This window comes from Chiloscyllium plagiosum, unplaced genomic scaffold (assembly GCF_037043375.1).
Source record: "Chiloscyllium plagiosum isolate Xiang-an unplaced genomic scaffold, Cpla_swu_hap1 HiC_scaffold_6, whole genome shotgun sequence".
NCBI lineage: Eukaryota > Metazoa > Chordata > Chondrichthyes > Orectolobiformes > Hemiscylliidae > Chiloscyllium > Chiloscyllium plagiosum.
Window position 1 is genome coordinate 70,012,957 of NW_028270144.1, and position 18,063 is coordinate 70,031,019.

Below are 18,063 nucleotides of genomic sequence, written 5' to 3' on the forward strand. Positions count from 1 at the left end.
AAAGAGGTGTCACAATGAGTGTCTGGCAACTCACTTTTAAAAAGTCCAGTAAACCCTTTGCATAATCCTTATTTCTTAAAACCATGCTTTCCCCATTTCATTCCATAATCAAAAACACAGGAAAATTACATATCCAGTCATTACACTTCCAATGTACTGCTCCAGAAGAATGAGAAACCATCCAATTCCTTTAAAGGATGTCAAGTCAGAACCAGCCAACCTGGTATCAAAAAGATGTTTTTTAAAAACTCAGCTAAGTGCTGTCCAAGTGGCTGAAAGAATGATCTGACTATGTCAGTGAAAGCAAACTCGATGCTAAGTCCAGTGGCATATCAAATGCCCATTTCGTTGTGTTACTATAATGGAACAAATTGCACCCTAGTAATGTCACAGGTCATTTAGGATCTTGACTGTTGAAGATATGAACTGGTTTCCTTATCAATAGGAGGACATGGACACAGAACTCCTGCTGCAGCATAAACACCAAACAGGTACTTCAACAAAATCATCACTGATACTGCAAACTAATTTAAACATCAAACTGCCTTATGATCCCTGATGAGATTACATGAATTGAGATGAAGAGTAAAGATGAACTCTTCCTTTACAAGTACATGTAGGTTGAGATTCCAGGTACTTAGCAAGAGAATAAGGCCACGGTAGATTTGCAAACATCTGTGGATATTTGTAAACGTGGGATAGTCGGCATTTTGTCCCAAGATTGATCATACCTGGCATATTGGAAGATAGTGGAAGCTGTTGGAGGTCAATCACCTCAGCTCCAGGACATCTCTGCAGGAGTTGCTCATGATATATTCACGGACAAATGTGCCTTCTTTAGTGAGCGGCACGGTGGCACAGTGGTTAGCATTGCTGCCTCACAGTGCCAGAGACCTGGGTTCAATTCCCGCCTCAGGCGACTCTCTGTATGGAGTTTGCACGTTCTCCCAGTGTCTGCGTGGGTTTCCTCCCACAATCCAAAAATGTGCAGGTTAGGTGAATTGGCCATGCTAAATTGCCCATAGTGTTAGGTGAAGGGGTAAATGTAGGGGAATGGATCTGGGTGGGTTGCGCTTCGGCGGGTTGGTGTGGACTTGTTGGGCCGAAGGGCCTGTTTCCATACTGTAAGCAATCTAATCTAATCCAAAATGTCCTCGGCTCAACCACCTTCAGCTGCTTTAATGACTTTAATTTGAAGTTCACTGATGACTGGACAATGGTCAGCACCATCCAAGACTCCTCAAATAGTGAAGCTGTTCATGGTCAGATGGAACAAGGTCTGGACGATAAGTGACAAGTGACATTCGCATCATCTCATATAAGAGACAACCTAACCACTGACTCTTGACATTTAATGGTGTTACCATCACTGAACTCCCCCACTATCTCCATCGTGGGGATTACGGTTGACCAGAAAATTAACTGAACTCACCAATTAAATAATGGCTACAAGAGCAGGTCAGAGGCTAGGAATACTGTGGTAAGTAACTCTTCCTAGACTCCCCAAAGCCTGTCCACCATGATGAGGCATAATTCAGATGTGTAATGGAACACTGCCCAGTTGCTTGGTTGAGTATAGCTCCATCAACACTCGAAGCTCAACATTGTCTAAGGTAAAGCAGCCTGTTTGATTGGCACCACATCCACAAATATCCAACCCTTCCACCATCGACATACAGTAGCAGCAGTATATATTATCTACTGGACACACTGCAGAAAGGCACCAAAAGATCCTTGGACAGCACCTTCCTAACCCACAACCACTTCCATCTATAAGGACAAGGGCAGCAGATACACGATAACACCACCACCACCTCCAAGTTCCCCTCCAAGCCACCCACCATCCTGGCTTGGAAACATATCCTCATTCCTTCAGTGTTGCTGGGTGAAATTTCTTGAATTCCCTTCCTAAAGGCATTGTAGGTCTACCAACAACACAAGGACTGCAGAGATTCAAGAAGGCAGCTCACCACAACCATCTTCTCAAGGCAATGAGGAGTGCACAGCCAGTGACACTCATCTCATGAAGTGTTAAGTATATAAACCTCTCTGCTTTCTGAATCCACGACACAGATGAAGTGAGAACTTGGATTAATCTTTTACTTTTGTGATGATGACGAGAGTAGCGGGGCTAGACTATCAGTGCACTTTCTCAAGTTGATCATAAAATCAAAATGAAAGCAAACTAGAATCCATGCTTCATTCCCACAAAGTCATAATACTAAAAATATAAATTGTTAAGTTAGCTAAATTTCTGGTGTTTTTTTTTAATGCAAGAGAGTTGTGGTTAAGGTCCATATCATGGTAGACAAGCAGGAAGCTAGAAGAACACAGCAGGCCAGGCAGCATCAGGTGGTGGTGAAGTCAACATTTTGGGTGTAACCCTTCTTCAGGACTTGGGGTGGGTGTAAAGGGAGCTGCAGATTAATGGGGTGGCAGGGGTAGGGTGGTGAAATGGTGATAGATGAAGACAGGTAGAGGGTATGACCTGCTTGGTCAATGGGAGGAATGAATCTAGTTGGTGGCAGGAGGGAGTGGAAGGGAGAAGGGGGGGGGGGCTTGGAAGGGAGTCAGGGGACAGGAAGGGAAGTTGTTTGAAATTGGAGAACTCAATGTTGAATCCTCCAGACTATAAGGCTGCCGAGATGGAAGATGAAATTTTGTTCCTTCAATTCGCGGTTTGGTTCGTTGTGACAATGGATGGGTCATGTCGGAAAGGGAGTGGGAAGGGGAATTAAAATGGATGGTGACTGGGAGGTCCAGTTGGCCTCTACAAGCCTGGCTGAGATGCTCCCCAAAGTATTCCCCAAGTTTACATTTGATCTCACCGATGTAAAGACGACCACATCGGGAGCACCTGACTTTTTTGTGTCTAACCAAAGTCATGGCTGAGGTTCTAATACAAAGCAATGCTCCCTACAATACTGACGTGGTGATGCATTTCCAAGATGCTAGTACTTCACAAGATTTAAATTGATGTTATACCTGCCTGTTTTTGGGGGTCAAGTAGAAACAGCCCATACAGCAATGAAACAAAAAAGCAAGGCTTTCAGTAGCCTGGCAAAAGTTATTCCTCAAGGAAACATAACCAAACGGACTTATGATTGTCATAGGTGAAATATTCATGCATTGAAAGGAGTGATGGCAGTTTGGAAACATGATACTGGCCAACCATAGCATCAAACATTTCCCGGTATATTTAGATACTTTATTTGGGAAGGATATTTAGTTGTATAATCTAAACTAGATCTCTTACAGATACAACTTCATAAAAAAGCAAATATTATCAAACAGCTTGCATTTATGTAGTGCATTTAATGTAATGAATCATCCCAAAGTTCATAACAGGAGCATAATCAAACAAAACTTCACACATGACAAAGAAAACATTAAGACATCCAGCTTGGTCAAGAGACCACTTTTAAGGAGAACATTTGAGTTAAGAAAACAGACAGTTTTGGAAGAAATGTCCAGAACCTAGGGCGGGGGCAGCTAAGGCACAGGAATAAACAAAAGCTGTAGGAAGACATAGCTAAATTAGACATAACCTAGATCTGGACAATCAGGATAGTACAAAGGCAGGGAGGAGAAATGCCAGAGATTTGAACAGGACAACAATCATAAATTGGAGACACTGGTGGACTAGAGCCATTTGAATAAATGGGATGTCAGTGGGACAGTGCTGTCACTGGGTCAAAATCCTGGAACCACCTCCTGAACAACACTCAAGTATGTGCACCACATGGATTGTTGCAGCTCATGACAGCTCACCAGTAATTTCTCATAGGAAAAGAGAATAGCAATAAAGTCTGGCATTACCAGCAATAATCCATTGTGTGAGGAATGTTTTTAAAAATTTCAGATCAACATTATGAGGGTTTCAATAGCACATAATCTGGGGCATAGATAGGTTAACTTAGAGAGGGAGAAGTGGACAGTCAGAGACAATGAAGTTACAAATTTAGTTCAGAGTTTAGTTCAATACTAGACTGTGAAAATTTCCAGGGTAGAATCAGTAACAAGGTAATAGTTATGGACAAGGTAATAGTCATAGGTAATTGCTTCATCTTCAAAATAGAAGCCAGCCCAAGAATAAATCCTTCAGAGAACTGAGGTGATGATGAAAGAAAGTGCAACTGCAGGAGATTCTTTGTTTACAAGAACTAGTTCAGCGTCGTCCCACTCATCTAGACAAAAGAGAAGAATTGGCAGAGGTGGATCTTGACAACTGTGTCAGAGGGAAAAATCAGGCATGGATCTTTCACATGACTGATAACAGCATATTTTGTTTAATCACAAGTTAAATGTTCTCTAAACTAGGCTGCCAACATAAAATTGAATGATGGAAAATAAGTTATTTTGCTCATAAACATTCAATCAAAAACCTTTGATTTAATAAACACTTCAAACGAGTGTAAAATGTACTCACTACTGAAGACTATCAAAATATGGTGCAAATGGTTTTTATTCTTTTTAACAAAAAAGTGAAGCCTGCATTTAGGACTACCCCTCTTTCCCCCAGCATTTTGCATGCATGTATACCCACCACATCTACTCCCTTCAGCAGTGCACATTCATAAATATGGTAAAAATGTACTGAAAAAGAGCAAAATGGTAACAAGAGGCCAAAATAATAATTTCAATGAAGCTGCTTCAGAACAAAAATGCGCACTCATGATCTAAGGTATTAATGTTAAATGCAAGAGCAGAGAGTAACTCAAATGTTCATTAGCACACTGAAATGCCCTTGCAAACGTATGAAGAGCTTCTACATGTAGATTTGAACCAATCTCAGGTAAAGTAATCAATAGCAATAATTCATCATACAACACTGCCTGAACAAGTCTCAGTTTTTTTGGCATATCATAGCATACAAACATCCAAGTTCTCCCACAAAACAGAGCAGAAAGAAAGTAGATAAAAACCTACAAATTTAAGAAACATTTTAACTTTTGGATGATTCCCAACATCCTGAAGATAGCTTGGTTCACAAAAGGTTTGAAGGTAAAAAAATAAACATCTAATAATCATTTCAGATACAAAGCATTTTTCCTTACCTGTTGATGAAATAACAGTAAACAGCTCCCGCAAGGATGGAATAATGGCTGCAGTTTGAGTTTGCCAGATTCTCTGTAACAAGCTGCTTACTTTATTTACTTGATCCAAGAATTCCACTATTTCATCTTCCTCTTCTGATCCATTCTGAAACTGTCCTATGCTTCTAACAAGTTGCTGGCAGAATACCACTTGAAACTTCCCAGTGGGAATACATTGGGGATATTCAACAATAAGTTTACTAATGCTGGCACATAGCTTTGATCCAGGTTTCTCACACACTATTCGGAGAAGTTCAATTTGGAGGACATGAAATACTTCATCAGCAGAAGAATTGTCTTGAACATACTTCAATCCGAGTTGAATGTACTCAATAATACCAACACTCCTTCTGTTCAATGTTCCATAACCATCTTGCATCAGTTTCAAGATAAGCTTCGCATCAAAATAAATCTCGAACTCTGAAATGTGGTTCAGAGCATAGGCCTCTAGAACTTCTTTGCCCACATCCTTTTTGAATTTTGTATCACCCAACAGAATAAGATTTGTAGATAACTCAAACATAGCCCAACACTGTTTACTGTCGAGAGGTTGCTTCGCTGCCTCTAAAATACGTCTCACAAAGCTATGTTTTACTGAAGCTGGATGTTGGGACAACAGCATGGCTTCTAATATCTTGTCCATGTCTTTGGAATCTAAAAAAAAATTGCATTAATTCCATTAAGTCACATGTTATGCACACATTATTTATGAATAATTATTTGGTAATAGAGTTCAAGTATTGATCAAAAAAGACATTTTGTCAAAACACTTCATCTTGTATTAATATATGCAGCTTCCAGTAAATGCAAATTGAACAAAGTCATGTTCTTTGCAGACACAAAGAACATGTACATGCACAGTGCCTGCTTCAGTTTAACAAAATAGGTGACCACCTTTTACTTGTTCATTTCTCAAGGCTGTGCACTGACCAACCATAATTAAATGCTTAGGTTAAAAATATTTTTCATGAACCTGCTCATGAGTATTATGAAGTACGTCTGGAACAGGTGAGACCTGAACATAGATAGCAATGCAAATATTACACCACAAGATCTCTTAATGCCTGCTTTAAAAGTTAATCTCTGCCTATTAACTATCAAATCAGCAGTAACAGATGCATTCCTCATGGCTATGCCTCTACCACTTGCTAATTAATCTGCATTCTCCTCTTATACCAAGTAGATGTTGGTTTTCTCCACGAATTTATAGTCTTGTGAAAATGTCCAGATGAATGCAAGATGAAAAGTTTGGACAAAATTAGAGTATTTTCAGCAATATTCAAAATTATTTATTGATGAAAGCACTAATATTTTGAAGTTACTAAAAACTACTAAAATAAATTAAGTCATTTAACTGCCAAATACATACAAAAAGGCATGTGTAAAAGAAAGTGCATTACATTGCTTGACTAGGTACAAAAATCAATAATTTAAATTCAGCACAGAGTTTTAAAATCTATGCTGCTGACACTAAACTTTACCTGACTTCCATTTCTCTCGATGACTCCTCTATTGCTGAATTATTTGATAGCTTATCTGACATCCAGTAAAGGAGGAACACAAATTTCCTCCAATTAATTACTGGGGAGAATGGCACGATTGATTTCAGTCACTGCTCCAAAATCTGTACCCGAGCACTGACTCTATCCCTCTTCCTATCAATTGTCAGCAGTTTGTAACTTTGGCATCACTGATTAAAATGACTCCCGAACCACTTATTCACAGCATCATTACCACCACCTAATTCTTTCACCTTGCATTACCTGACTTTGCCATTGCTTCAGCCATCTGGTGGATAAACCCTCATTCATGACGTTGCTACTCTAGACTTGCTCGTTCTAACGCACATCTGACTAGCCTTGCACAATTTAGTTTCTGTAAACTTAAGGCCATCCATGTACTTCCTTGCATCATATCCTGTTCCCTATCACTGCTGTGCTTGCTGAATTACATCAGCCTCTGATCAAGCTATGCCTCAAATGTTGATAATTTTCATCCTAGGTTTCTCTAATCACCCAATTTTCTCAATACTACAAAATATTTGCATCCGTTTAATTATAGCTTCAAGCATTCGTCCATTGTAAATTTTCCACTGTTGGTGACTGTGCCGTCAGCTGCCTATGCCCTAAATTCTAGAATTCCATCTCTAAGTCTCCAAAGCTCTATTCCTTCCCTTTGTATAGTCTTACAAATCCACATTTACGACCAAGCTTTTGGTCAGCTATGCCAATCATACTATATGTAAATAAGTTTTACAATATTTCTGTGAATTAACTTAGGATACTTTATCTTCAAGGTGTTATACACATTCATGTTGTTTCCTTTTCAATGCTTCAAAAATATTGCATGCACGGTGGCACAGTGGTTAGCACTGCTGCCTCACAGCGCCAGAGACCCAGGTTCAATTCCCGCCTCAGGGGACTGTCTGGGTGGAGTTCACACATTCTCCCCGTGTCTGCGTGGGTTTCCTCCAGGTGCTCTGGTTTCCTCCCACAGTCCAAAAAGGTGCGGGTTAGGTGCGGGCCATGCTAAATTGCCTGTAGTGTTAGGTGCAGGGGTAAATGTAGACAAATGGGTCTGGTTGAGTGCACTTCGGCGGGTAGGTGTGGACTTGTTGGGCCAAAGGGCCTGTTTCTACACTCAGTAATCTAAGTAACATTTCAACTTATTGGTTACGTTATTCATTAACCCCTTCCAATAATCAGGTGAACGTATTAAGGGTTTAGCAATAAGCAATCCAAAGTACTTGGGAACTAACAAAGAAAGACTTCCAGACTGTCAGGGTTAGTACCAAGCAAAACCTTTGGGTAGAAACAGACAATGCAAATACAAATTGTGGGAAAAACAGAAAACATGGATGTTGACATGTGGGAATAGTAATTGTGAATTTAATAATGTTATGAAGATGTGGGTGTACTATACCTTTAAGAGAGTAAAAGCTAGCAGTGACAGTACCAAGCATTCTCAATAAGACACAATGTAACATGCGCTCTAGCTACTGGGGTAGCTAGTTGCCTGCAAACAACAAAATAGATTTGAATTAGGCCAATCAGTTTAAATTATAGCCCAAAAAAATACCAAATTCCAATCAAGTTTGAATTGAGTACATTGACAATCTTAAAAGCCAATGACAGTCTGATGCCTTGGGGTACAAGACTGGGGAAAATTGAACAGTTGGGAGGAGAACTGCCACCAGACCAAGATGTAGATTGCGAATCAGAACTCCCTGAGAAGTATCTATCGAGAGAAGGAGTTTGCATTGAGAAAAACAGACACTGATCTGAGAGCCAATCTACCGATGAAGATAAAGAGAAGATTCAACCGCTGGCAGGTTTTAAAATTTGGATTTTTCTGTAAATCTTATTGGGAGTTTTATCAGACTAGTATTATAGAAGGGAAGGTAAAAGATAGGTTAGAGGAAGGAATTGCAAATAATTGTTAGTTCATTATTCTATTATAATTTATGAAATGAAGTTGCTAATGTTTACTTAAAATAGTTCTTGGCCACTTAAAAATTTAAGATTACAGCATGGGATAAATCTTTTCTGTGTCACTGATCTTAAATTAAGCCGGAGGGTTTACCCCATGTCATAACAATAAACACGTTGTAATCTGCATAAAGCTTGAAAGAGTTCTGTAATTCAGTAGAATAAGCTTTGAGCTGAAAATGTGTTGCTGGAAAGGTGCAGCAGGTCAGGCAGCATCCAAGGAACAGGAGAATCGACGTTTAGGGCATAAGCCCTTCTTCAGGCTTATACCCGAAACGTCGATTCTCCTGTTCCTTGGATGCTGCCTGACCTGCTGCGCCTTTCCAGCAACACATTTTCAGCTCTGATCTCCAGCATCTGCAGTCCTCACTTTCTCCTCGAAGAACAAGCTTTGACCACAGATACATTTTTTTTTTCACGAGTATGAAATAAACTGTTCTCCCGAGTTCCTCTATCACTTTGTCAAGTACCCCTACACAGTCAGCGGGATCATGCATCACACCCCCAGGAGGGCACTGCAATTGGGTAAGCATCTTTTAATTTAGCACCTATAGTTAGAACAAAAGAATTATACCAGACAGATGTAGATGAAATGCAAATAATTTGAGGGAGCACTCAGTATGACTAGCTTGACATGAAAGGGCAAAATCATGCTGGCAGAGCAGGGAAGGGTTAAGTGAGAAAACCAAAGTGCCATGCAAATAGGTAAGACCCCTCAAGGTCTAGTAGTGGAAGAGTGAGGCAGGAGCTGCACTGATCAGGAAGATAGAACAGTATAGGCTGGTGAATATGGAACCAACGACATAGGAAGGGAAAAGGTTGAGATTCTGAAGGGAGATTACAGAGAGCTAGACAGAAATTTAAAAAGGAGGTCCTCGAGAGTAGTAATATCCGGATTACTCCCGGTGCCACGAGCTAGTGGGGGCAGGAATAGAAGGAGAGAGCAGAAGAATGCATGGCTGAGGAGCTGGTGTATGGGGGAAGGATTCACATTTTTGGATCACTGGAATCTCTTTTGGGGTAGAAGTGACCTGTACAAGGACAGATTGCACCTAAATTGGAAAGGGACTAATATACTGGCAGGGAAATTTGCTAGAGCTGCTCGGAAGGATTTAAACTAGTAAGTTGGGGGGGTGGGACCCAGGGAGATAGTGAGGAAAGAGATCAATCTGAGACTGGTACAGTTGAGAACAGAAGCGAGTCAAACAAACAGTCAGGGCAGGCAAGGACAAGATAGGACTAATAAATTAAACTGCACTTATTTCAATGCAAGGGGCCTAACAGGGAAGTTAGGGCATGGTTAGGAACATGGGAATGGGATATCATAGCAATTACAGAAACATGGCTCAGGGATGGGCAGGACTGGCAGCTTAAATGTTCCAGGATACAAATGCTACAGGAAGGATAGAAAGGGAGACAAGAGAGGAAGGGGGTTGAGGGCGTTTTTGATAAGGGAAAGCATTTCAGCTGTGCTGAGGGAGGATATTCCCGGAAATATATCCAGGGAAGTTTTTTGGGTGGAACTGAGAAATAAGAAAGGGATGATCACCTCATTGGGATTGTATTATAGACCCGCTAATAGTCAGAGGGAAATTGAGAAACAAACTAGTAAGGAGATCTCAGCTATCTGTATGAATAATAGGATGGTTATGGTAGGGGATTTTAACTTTCCAAACATAGACTGGGACTGCCATAGTGTTAAGGATTTAGATGGAGAGGAATTTGTTAAATGTGTACAAGACAATTTTCTGATTCCGTAAGTACACGTACCTACTAGAAAAGATGCAGAACTTGACCTACTCTTGGGAAATAAGGCAGGGCAGGTGACTGAGGTGTCAGTGGGGGAGCACTTTGGGGCCAGCGACCATTATTTTAAATCTAATAGAATTATGATGGAAAAGGATAGACCAGATCTAAAAGTTGAAGTTCTAAATTGGAGAAAGGAAAATTTTGGCAGTGTGAGGCAAGAACTTTCGAAAGCTGTCTGGGGGCAGATGTTCGCAGGTAAAGGGACGGCTGGAAAATGGGAAGCCTTCAGAAATGAGATAACAAGAATCCAGAGAAAGCATATTCCTGTTATGGTGAAAGGAAAGGCTGGTAGGTATAGGGACTGCTGGGTGACGAAAGAAATTGAGGGTTTGGTTAAGAAAAAGAAGGAAGCACATGTCAGGTATAGACAGGATAGATCGAGTGAACCCTTAGAAGAATATACAGGAAGTATACTTAAGAGCAAAATCAGGAGGGCAAAAAGGGGACATGAGATAGCTTTGGCTAATAGAATTAAGGAGAATCCAAAGAGTTTTTACAAATACATTAAGGACAAAAGGGTAACTAGGGAGAATAGGGCCCCTCAAAGATCAGCAAGGCGGCCTTTGTGTGGAGCTGCAGAAAACTGGGGAGATACTAAATGAGTATTTTGCACCAGTATTTACCGTGGAAAAGGATATGGAAGATACAGAATGTAGGGAAACAGATGTTGACATCTTTAAAAATGCCCATATTACAGAGGAAGTGGATAAATCTCCAGGACCTGATCAGGTGTACCCGAGAACTCTGTGGGAAGCTAGAGAAGTGATTGCTGGGCCTCTTGCTGACATATTTGCATCATCGATAGTCACAGGTGAGGTGCCAGAAGACTGGAGTTTGGTTATGTGGTGCCACTATTTAAGAAGGGTGGTCAGGACAAGCCAGGGACTATAGACAGTGAGCCTGACGTCGGTGGTGGGCAAGTTGTTGGAGGTAATCCTGAGGGACATGATGTACATGTATTTGGAAAGGCAAGGACTAGTTAGGGATAGTTAACATGGCTTTGTGTGTGGAAAATCATGTTTCACAAACTTGATTGAATTCTTTGAAGAAGTAACAAAGAGGATTGATGAGGGCAAAGCTGTAGATGTGATCTATATGGACTTCAGCAAGGCGTTTGACAAGGTTCCCCATGGGAGACTGATTAGCAAGGTTAGATCTCATGGAATAAAGGGAGAACTAGACATCTGGATACAGAACTGGCTCAAAGGTAGAAGACAGAGGGTGGTGGTGGTGGATTGTTTTTCAGACTGGAGGCCTGTGACCCATGGAGTTCCACAAGAATCGGTGCTGGGTCCTCTACTTTTTGTCATTTACATAAATGATTTGGATGCAAGCATAAGAGGTACAGTTAGTAAGTTTGCAGATGACACCAAAATTGGAGGTGTAGTGGACAGCGAACAGGGTTACCTCAGATTACAACAGAATCTGGACCAGATGGGCCAATGGGCTGAGATGTGGCAGATGGAGTTTAATTCAGATAAATGCGAGGTGTCACATTTTGGGAAAACAAATCTTCGCAGGACTTAACTACTTAATGGTAAGGTCCTAGGGAGTGTTGCTGAACAAAGAGACCTTGGAGTGCAGGTTCATAGCTCCTCGAAAGTGAGTTGCAGGTAGATAGGATAGTGAAGGCGGTGTTTGGTATGCTTTCCTTTATTGGTCAGAGTATTGAGTACAGGAGTTGGGAGGTCATGTTGCGGCAGTACAAGACATTGGTTAGGCCACTGTTGGAAATATTGCACGCAATTCTGGTCTCTTTCCTATCGTAAAGATGTTGTGAAACATGAAAGGGTTCAGAAAAGATTTACAAGGATGCTGCCAGGGTTGGAGGAGTTGAGCTATAAGGAGAGAATGAACAGGCTGGGGCTGTTTTTCCTGGAATGTCAGAGGCTGAGGGGTGACCTTATAGAGGTTTACAAAATTATGAGGGGCATGGATCGGGTAAATAGGCAAAGTCTTTTCCCTGGGGTCGGGGAGTCCAGAACTGGAGGGCATAGGTTTAGGGTGAGAGGGGGAAAATATAAGAGACACCTACGGGGCAACCTTTTCACGCAGAGGGTGGTATGTGTATGGAATGAGCTACCAGAGGAAGTGGTGGAGACTGGTACAATTGCAACATTTAAGAGGCAGTTAGATGGGTATATGAATAGGAAGGGTTTGAAGGGATATGGGCCTGGTGCTGGGAGGTGGGACTAGATTGGATTCGGATGTCTGGTCAGCATGGACGAGTTGGACTGAAGGGTCTGTTTCCACGCTGTGCATCTCTGACTCTATGAATAAATACTCATGTTAGAGGCTGCTGAGGTGAGGTTAAAAGCCTATGGTTGGGAAAATGCCACGCAGGCAGGGGAAATATATGATTCATATCACAGTCAGGTGAAATCAGATTAATGCAACAGGGAGAAGCTATTTTGTTCAGGTGGGATTCAGAGGGTTTCATTACCAATTTACAACAGAACAGCAGTCAGAAATGATTGAGAAGGCTCAAAGGTCAGTTGAACCCCCAGAGAACAAAACGGTTGATGGATGGATCAGATGAAAAATAAAGAGGAGGACTTTTGCACCTGTTCAGATTAGTTAATAAGAAGAAACTACGAGTCAGTGGCTGCAGCAAGCATAGACGAAGATAAGGTAGAAACAGCTAAAAAAAAAAGGAGAGAGTAAAAGGCGAAAGAGTAACCCACTCAGACCCATTCCCCAACCCTATTATTGTATATTTACCCCTGACTAATGCACCTGACCTACACATCCCTGAACATGCTGGGCAATTTAGCATTGCCAATTCACCTACCCTGCACACCTTTGGTTTTATAGTAAATGACAATAATTGAAAAGGAAAAATGAAGGAAAGTGGAGTGAAGATTTTCAGATCAGCCATTATCTCAGTCAATGGCAGAGCAGATGCAATGGGCTGAACAGCTGACTTCTGCTCCTACATTCTGTGTGGACTTAATGATGATGATGTGGGCAGCAAAACAGCCAACACCTACTGCATAAACGAGGCAACAGGAGTTTTGATATGGCAACAGTTGAACATTGCTGAACTATAACCATTCATCGTGATTACACCCAGAGGTTCCAGCTAGATTGAGGAAGGGAGAACTGGTTGAAATATAAAGATAAGCTGTGGAAACCATGATGGTCAACTTGACGCAATACCTAAGCATATTTTTGTGTTATCCCACTATTGATCAAATGCCTCACCCTAATCCAAGGCATGGCACAGTGAGTGTAATGAATATATTAAACACTCCAGCAACAGACCTCAGCCTTTGCAGGTGACACAGAACACCCATAGTAAACCAGCTTGTGGTTGAACAATGGGGAACTGGGGATTGAGTATGCAGGTAAACCCATGAATTCAACTCATCTCCCAAGTCCTAGTTGTTGCATAACTTTTTTTAATTTTATATATATCTGAGATTTCATGCCAGGTTGTCACTTAGAAAATGGCGGTGGGCATTCACAAGTTAGGAGCAATAGGGTGTTAGGACAAGGACATCGATTGAAGAACCAAACAGTACAGATGGTTTGATTCGTTGTCATTACAACCCTAAGCTGAATGCCTGGCCACTATCGATTCATGGCTGGGTGTAAAGGAAAAGGACAACACCACTGTATTGGCTACATTAAGCTAGGCCAAGGGCCAATAAAGGGACAGCTGAAGAGGTGAAAATTAGTAAAATTCTGTAATAACCGAGCCAACAAAGCACATTGGAAGTAATGTCAGGTGGCTCAGTGGTTAACATTGCTGCCTCACAGCGCCAGGGACCCGGGTTCGAGTCCATCTCGGGTGACTGTGTGGAGTTTGCACATTCTTCCCACGTCTGCGTGGGTTTCCTCTGGGTGCTCCAGTTTCCTCCCACAATCCAAAGATGTGCAGGTTAGGTGAACTGGCCACGCTAAATTGCCCATAGTGTTAAGTGTTAGTAAGGGGTAAATATAGGATAGGGGAATGGATTTGGGTCTTCAGAGGGTCGGTGTGGACTTGTTGGGCCGAAGGGCCTGTTTCCATACTGTAGGGAATCTAATCTAATAACAAAAAGACATCTAGACTGTCAAGGTTAATAGCCAGCAAAGGTCTTGGGTAAGAACAGACGATGCACACAAAGACTATGGAAAGCAGATATAATGAATGTTGAAATAGCACAGTGAAATGTGGGGATTATAACTGTGATTGTAATACGTATGCTGAAATCTGTATAACACAGAATTCTGAAATTTGGCAGGGCAAGCTTAGACTAGGCAAGGAATAAAGGGTTACAGACCACGTGAGAACAGATGGGATCGTGGTTTGCAAACATGGTAGGCCAAAGGACCTGTTCCTATGCTGTGTTCACTGTATAAAAGTTTCGCTCCATATCAGCATAAGATAGTTGATAATTATCTGTTCTGCTGAGGTCCTCTAACAATTTGTTAAGCACACCTACAACAGTTGGAATTAAGAACAAACGATACTTTTCATAATGTCGTTCAAAATAAAAGCTTGTGAAATTAAACCACAAGTGAACAACTGGAACATCATAATACTTGTTGTAAATGCTTTGCTTACCTATCTGCTTGGAAAACCTAAAAATAATCAGATCCATTGAATTGCAATACAACCAGAATCAAAAATAAAATAGCTGAATATTAGCATTAAAGTAGCAGTTTATTGCTGGCAATCCAAGGAGTACCTCTGATCTACAGAGCTTTGATTGGTGGCTGAAATACTTGTCAAAAATATACCGACAAGCATGAATAAAAAGTGACTAGGTTTCAAACTCTCGAAGAGCTTCAAGGAAAATGCATAAAATGTTTCTATTTGAATTAGATGATTTGGTTTCTAGCTGGGACCACCTGGCCTAATATATAATCTATATTGAGCTATTATTTCAAAACAAATGCATCATTCCTGGTTTTTAACTGAACATGTACCATAACTGAGAATATATCTAAGGTTGGAGGTGTCGTTGACAGTATAGAGGACTGTTGTAGGCTGCAGCGTGACATTGACAGGATGCAGAGATGGGCTGAGAGGTAGCAGATGGAGTTCAACCTGAATAAATGTGAAGTGATGCATTTTGGAAGGTCGAACTTGAAAGTTGAGTACAGGATTAAAGGCAGGATTCATGGCAGTGTGGAGGAACAGCGGGATCTTGGTGTGCAGGTACATAGATCCCTTAAAATTGCCACCCAGGTGGACAGGGTTGTCAAGAAAGCATATGGTGTTTGACTTTCATTAACAGGGAGATTGAGTTTAAGAGCCGTGAGATCTTGTTACAGCTATATAAAACTTTGGTCAGACTGCACTTGGAATACTGTGTCCAGTTCTGGTCGCCCTATTATAGGAAATATGTAGATGCTTTGGACAGGGTTCAGAGGAGGTTTACCAAGATGCTGCCTGGAATGGAGGGCTTATCTTACGAAGAGAGGTTGACTGAGCTCGGACTTTTTTCACTGGAAAAAAGAAGGAAGAGAGGGGACCTAATTGAGGTGTACAAGATAATGAGAGACATAGATAGAGTTGATAGCCAAAGACTATCCCAGGGCAGAAATTGTTAAAATGAGGGATCATAGTTTTAAGCTGTATGGCGGAAAGGATGAGGGGATGTCAGAGGCGGGTTCTTTACGCAGAGAGTTGTGAGAGCATGGAATGCGTTGCCAGCAGCAGTTGTGGAAGCGAGATCATTGGGGATATTTAAGAGACTGCTGGACATGCATATGGTCACAGAAATTTGAGGGTTTGTACATTAGGTTTACCTTACATGAGGATCAATGGTCAGCACAACACCGTGGGCTGAAGGGCCTGTTCTGGGCTGTACTGTTCTATGTTCCAAATCAGTATTTCCATTTTATAACAGTCACACCGCTCTACACACACACACACACACACGCACACACACAAAAAAAAGTTACATGGTTTCCAAAGTCAGAACAAAATGTACACAGAAAAAAAACCAAAACCATATAGGAAAATGTATACTACCAGAAAGATCAAATGGGTTCAATAAAGGCAAAAGCACGTGCGACATGAGCTTTATCCTGACGCAAATGCCACACACAACAGATGGGACTCTATTGTGCCTTTGTTGACCTGACAAAGGTCTTTGATACAGTAAACAGAGGCCTGCGGAAAGTTTTAGCCGAACTGGAATACTGTGATCAAGATGCAAATCTGATACAGCACTTTTACAATGGAATTGCAGCCAGAGTCACTGACTGGGTAAATCCACCAATTCCTGATTCCTGAAGAAGGGCTTATGCCCGAAACGTCGATTCTCCTGTTCCCTGGATCCTGCCTGACCTGCTGCGCTTTTCCAGCAACACATTTCCAGCTCTAAATCCACCAATCCCTTTGTCAGAAATACTGTGAAACAGGGTTCTGTCACAGCTCTGATTTTATTTCAGAATTCTATGCTGGCATGCTTTCCGAGATATTAAATAGAAACGTTGAGAGAATATCTATTCAATTCAGAACAGTTGGCAACCCTTCTAAACTGAGAAAATGAAATTTTCAACCAAGTTCCAGTCATTTCTTTTTTAAAAACACTTTTTCATTCACAAGATGTGGTGGCTTGTATTTATTGCCCATTCCTAATTGCCCATCAGATGGTGATAGATGAACTGCTGTGGTGTAGGTACATCGACAGTGCTCTTAGGAAAAGAATTCCAGGATTTAGACAAGGATATTGCTGTTAACCTACAACTCTGATCCCGTGTCATACACTGCATCTCCTTCAAATGATCATGAACTGTTTTTCCAAAAGTGGCAGATGGATGTCATACCCATCAATTAAGGAAGTCAGAGATACTTTACCAACTACCAAATTCTGAGTAATGATCCACCGACTACAACCTGAAAAAAATGTTGAAAACTTGATCCACCTGAGGAGCACAATCTTCAGAAACACCGACACAGAGTGGTAAACAGATTTGAGAGAGCAGGTCAGCAACTGCATGCTCTAGCAACAGATTGTGCAGAAAATGAGCTAACACCTGCTGTGTACAAAGCTATGCCAAAACGTACTCTTCTATACGGCTGCGAGACATGTACAACCTGCATTATGCAGCTCAACTGCTTTCACACAAGACATATTGAGAACAAATAGAAGAACAAAGTGCTCAGAACAGAGGTACAAAGGGCAGAGATATGCGCAACTCAAGCAATCGATCAGAGCCAGCTCAAATGGATTGGGAATGTACTATGTATATCTGATTGATAAATTCCCTTTGGTGGTCAGGTGCTCGCAACTTAAACTTGAAACCACCTACGAATTAGGCTCAGATAAAGATTAAGGTCTCTGAAACAAAGAAACGGGGCATGTCCATTCCAAACTGGAATAAAGTGCAGAACAAATAAAATTCTGAGGAGCAATCTCAAGGACTGGCATTATTTCTTTCAAAACAAGAACACAGGCAAAGGAAAAAGGCCAAAGGCCAATTTGGAGACCAGCGCCTCCCAACAGAAGTCTTTGACCATATATTGGAAGCTGAGGAAATGAGAAATCAGCCTCCATAGCCACGTTACAACAGATGACCTGACATATGCAAGGAATAAAAACATCTTTAACAGGAAACCAAAGAAAATTTTAAAAATCAATTGCCCTGATGCCATGACATGTTGCCCAAGCACTCTGTTCTGACTCAGTGTTAAATCCATTGGTACACAGTAGTCACAATTTATAGAG

At 41.3% G+C, this 18,063-nt stretch overlaps 1 protein-coding gene across 2 annotated transcripts in view; it reads right to left on the bottom strand.

The window, feature by feature from the left end:
• Positions 1-18,063, bottom strand: part of LOC122550628 (ubiquitin carboxyl-terminal hydrolase 35-like) — a 113,921-nt gene that overhangs the window by 89,873 nt on the left and 5,985 nt on the right. For both annotated transcript variants that reach the window (XM_043691674.2, XM_087988086.1), the window contains one exon: positions 5,058-5,750. In XM_043691674.2, coding sequence (XP_043547609.2) covers positions 5,058-5,739 — 682 coding nt within the window. In that variant the 5' untranslated portion in view covers positions 5,740-5,750. The remainder of the gene's footprint in view (positions 1-5,057; positions 5,751-18,063) is intronic.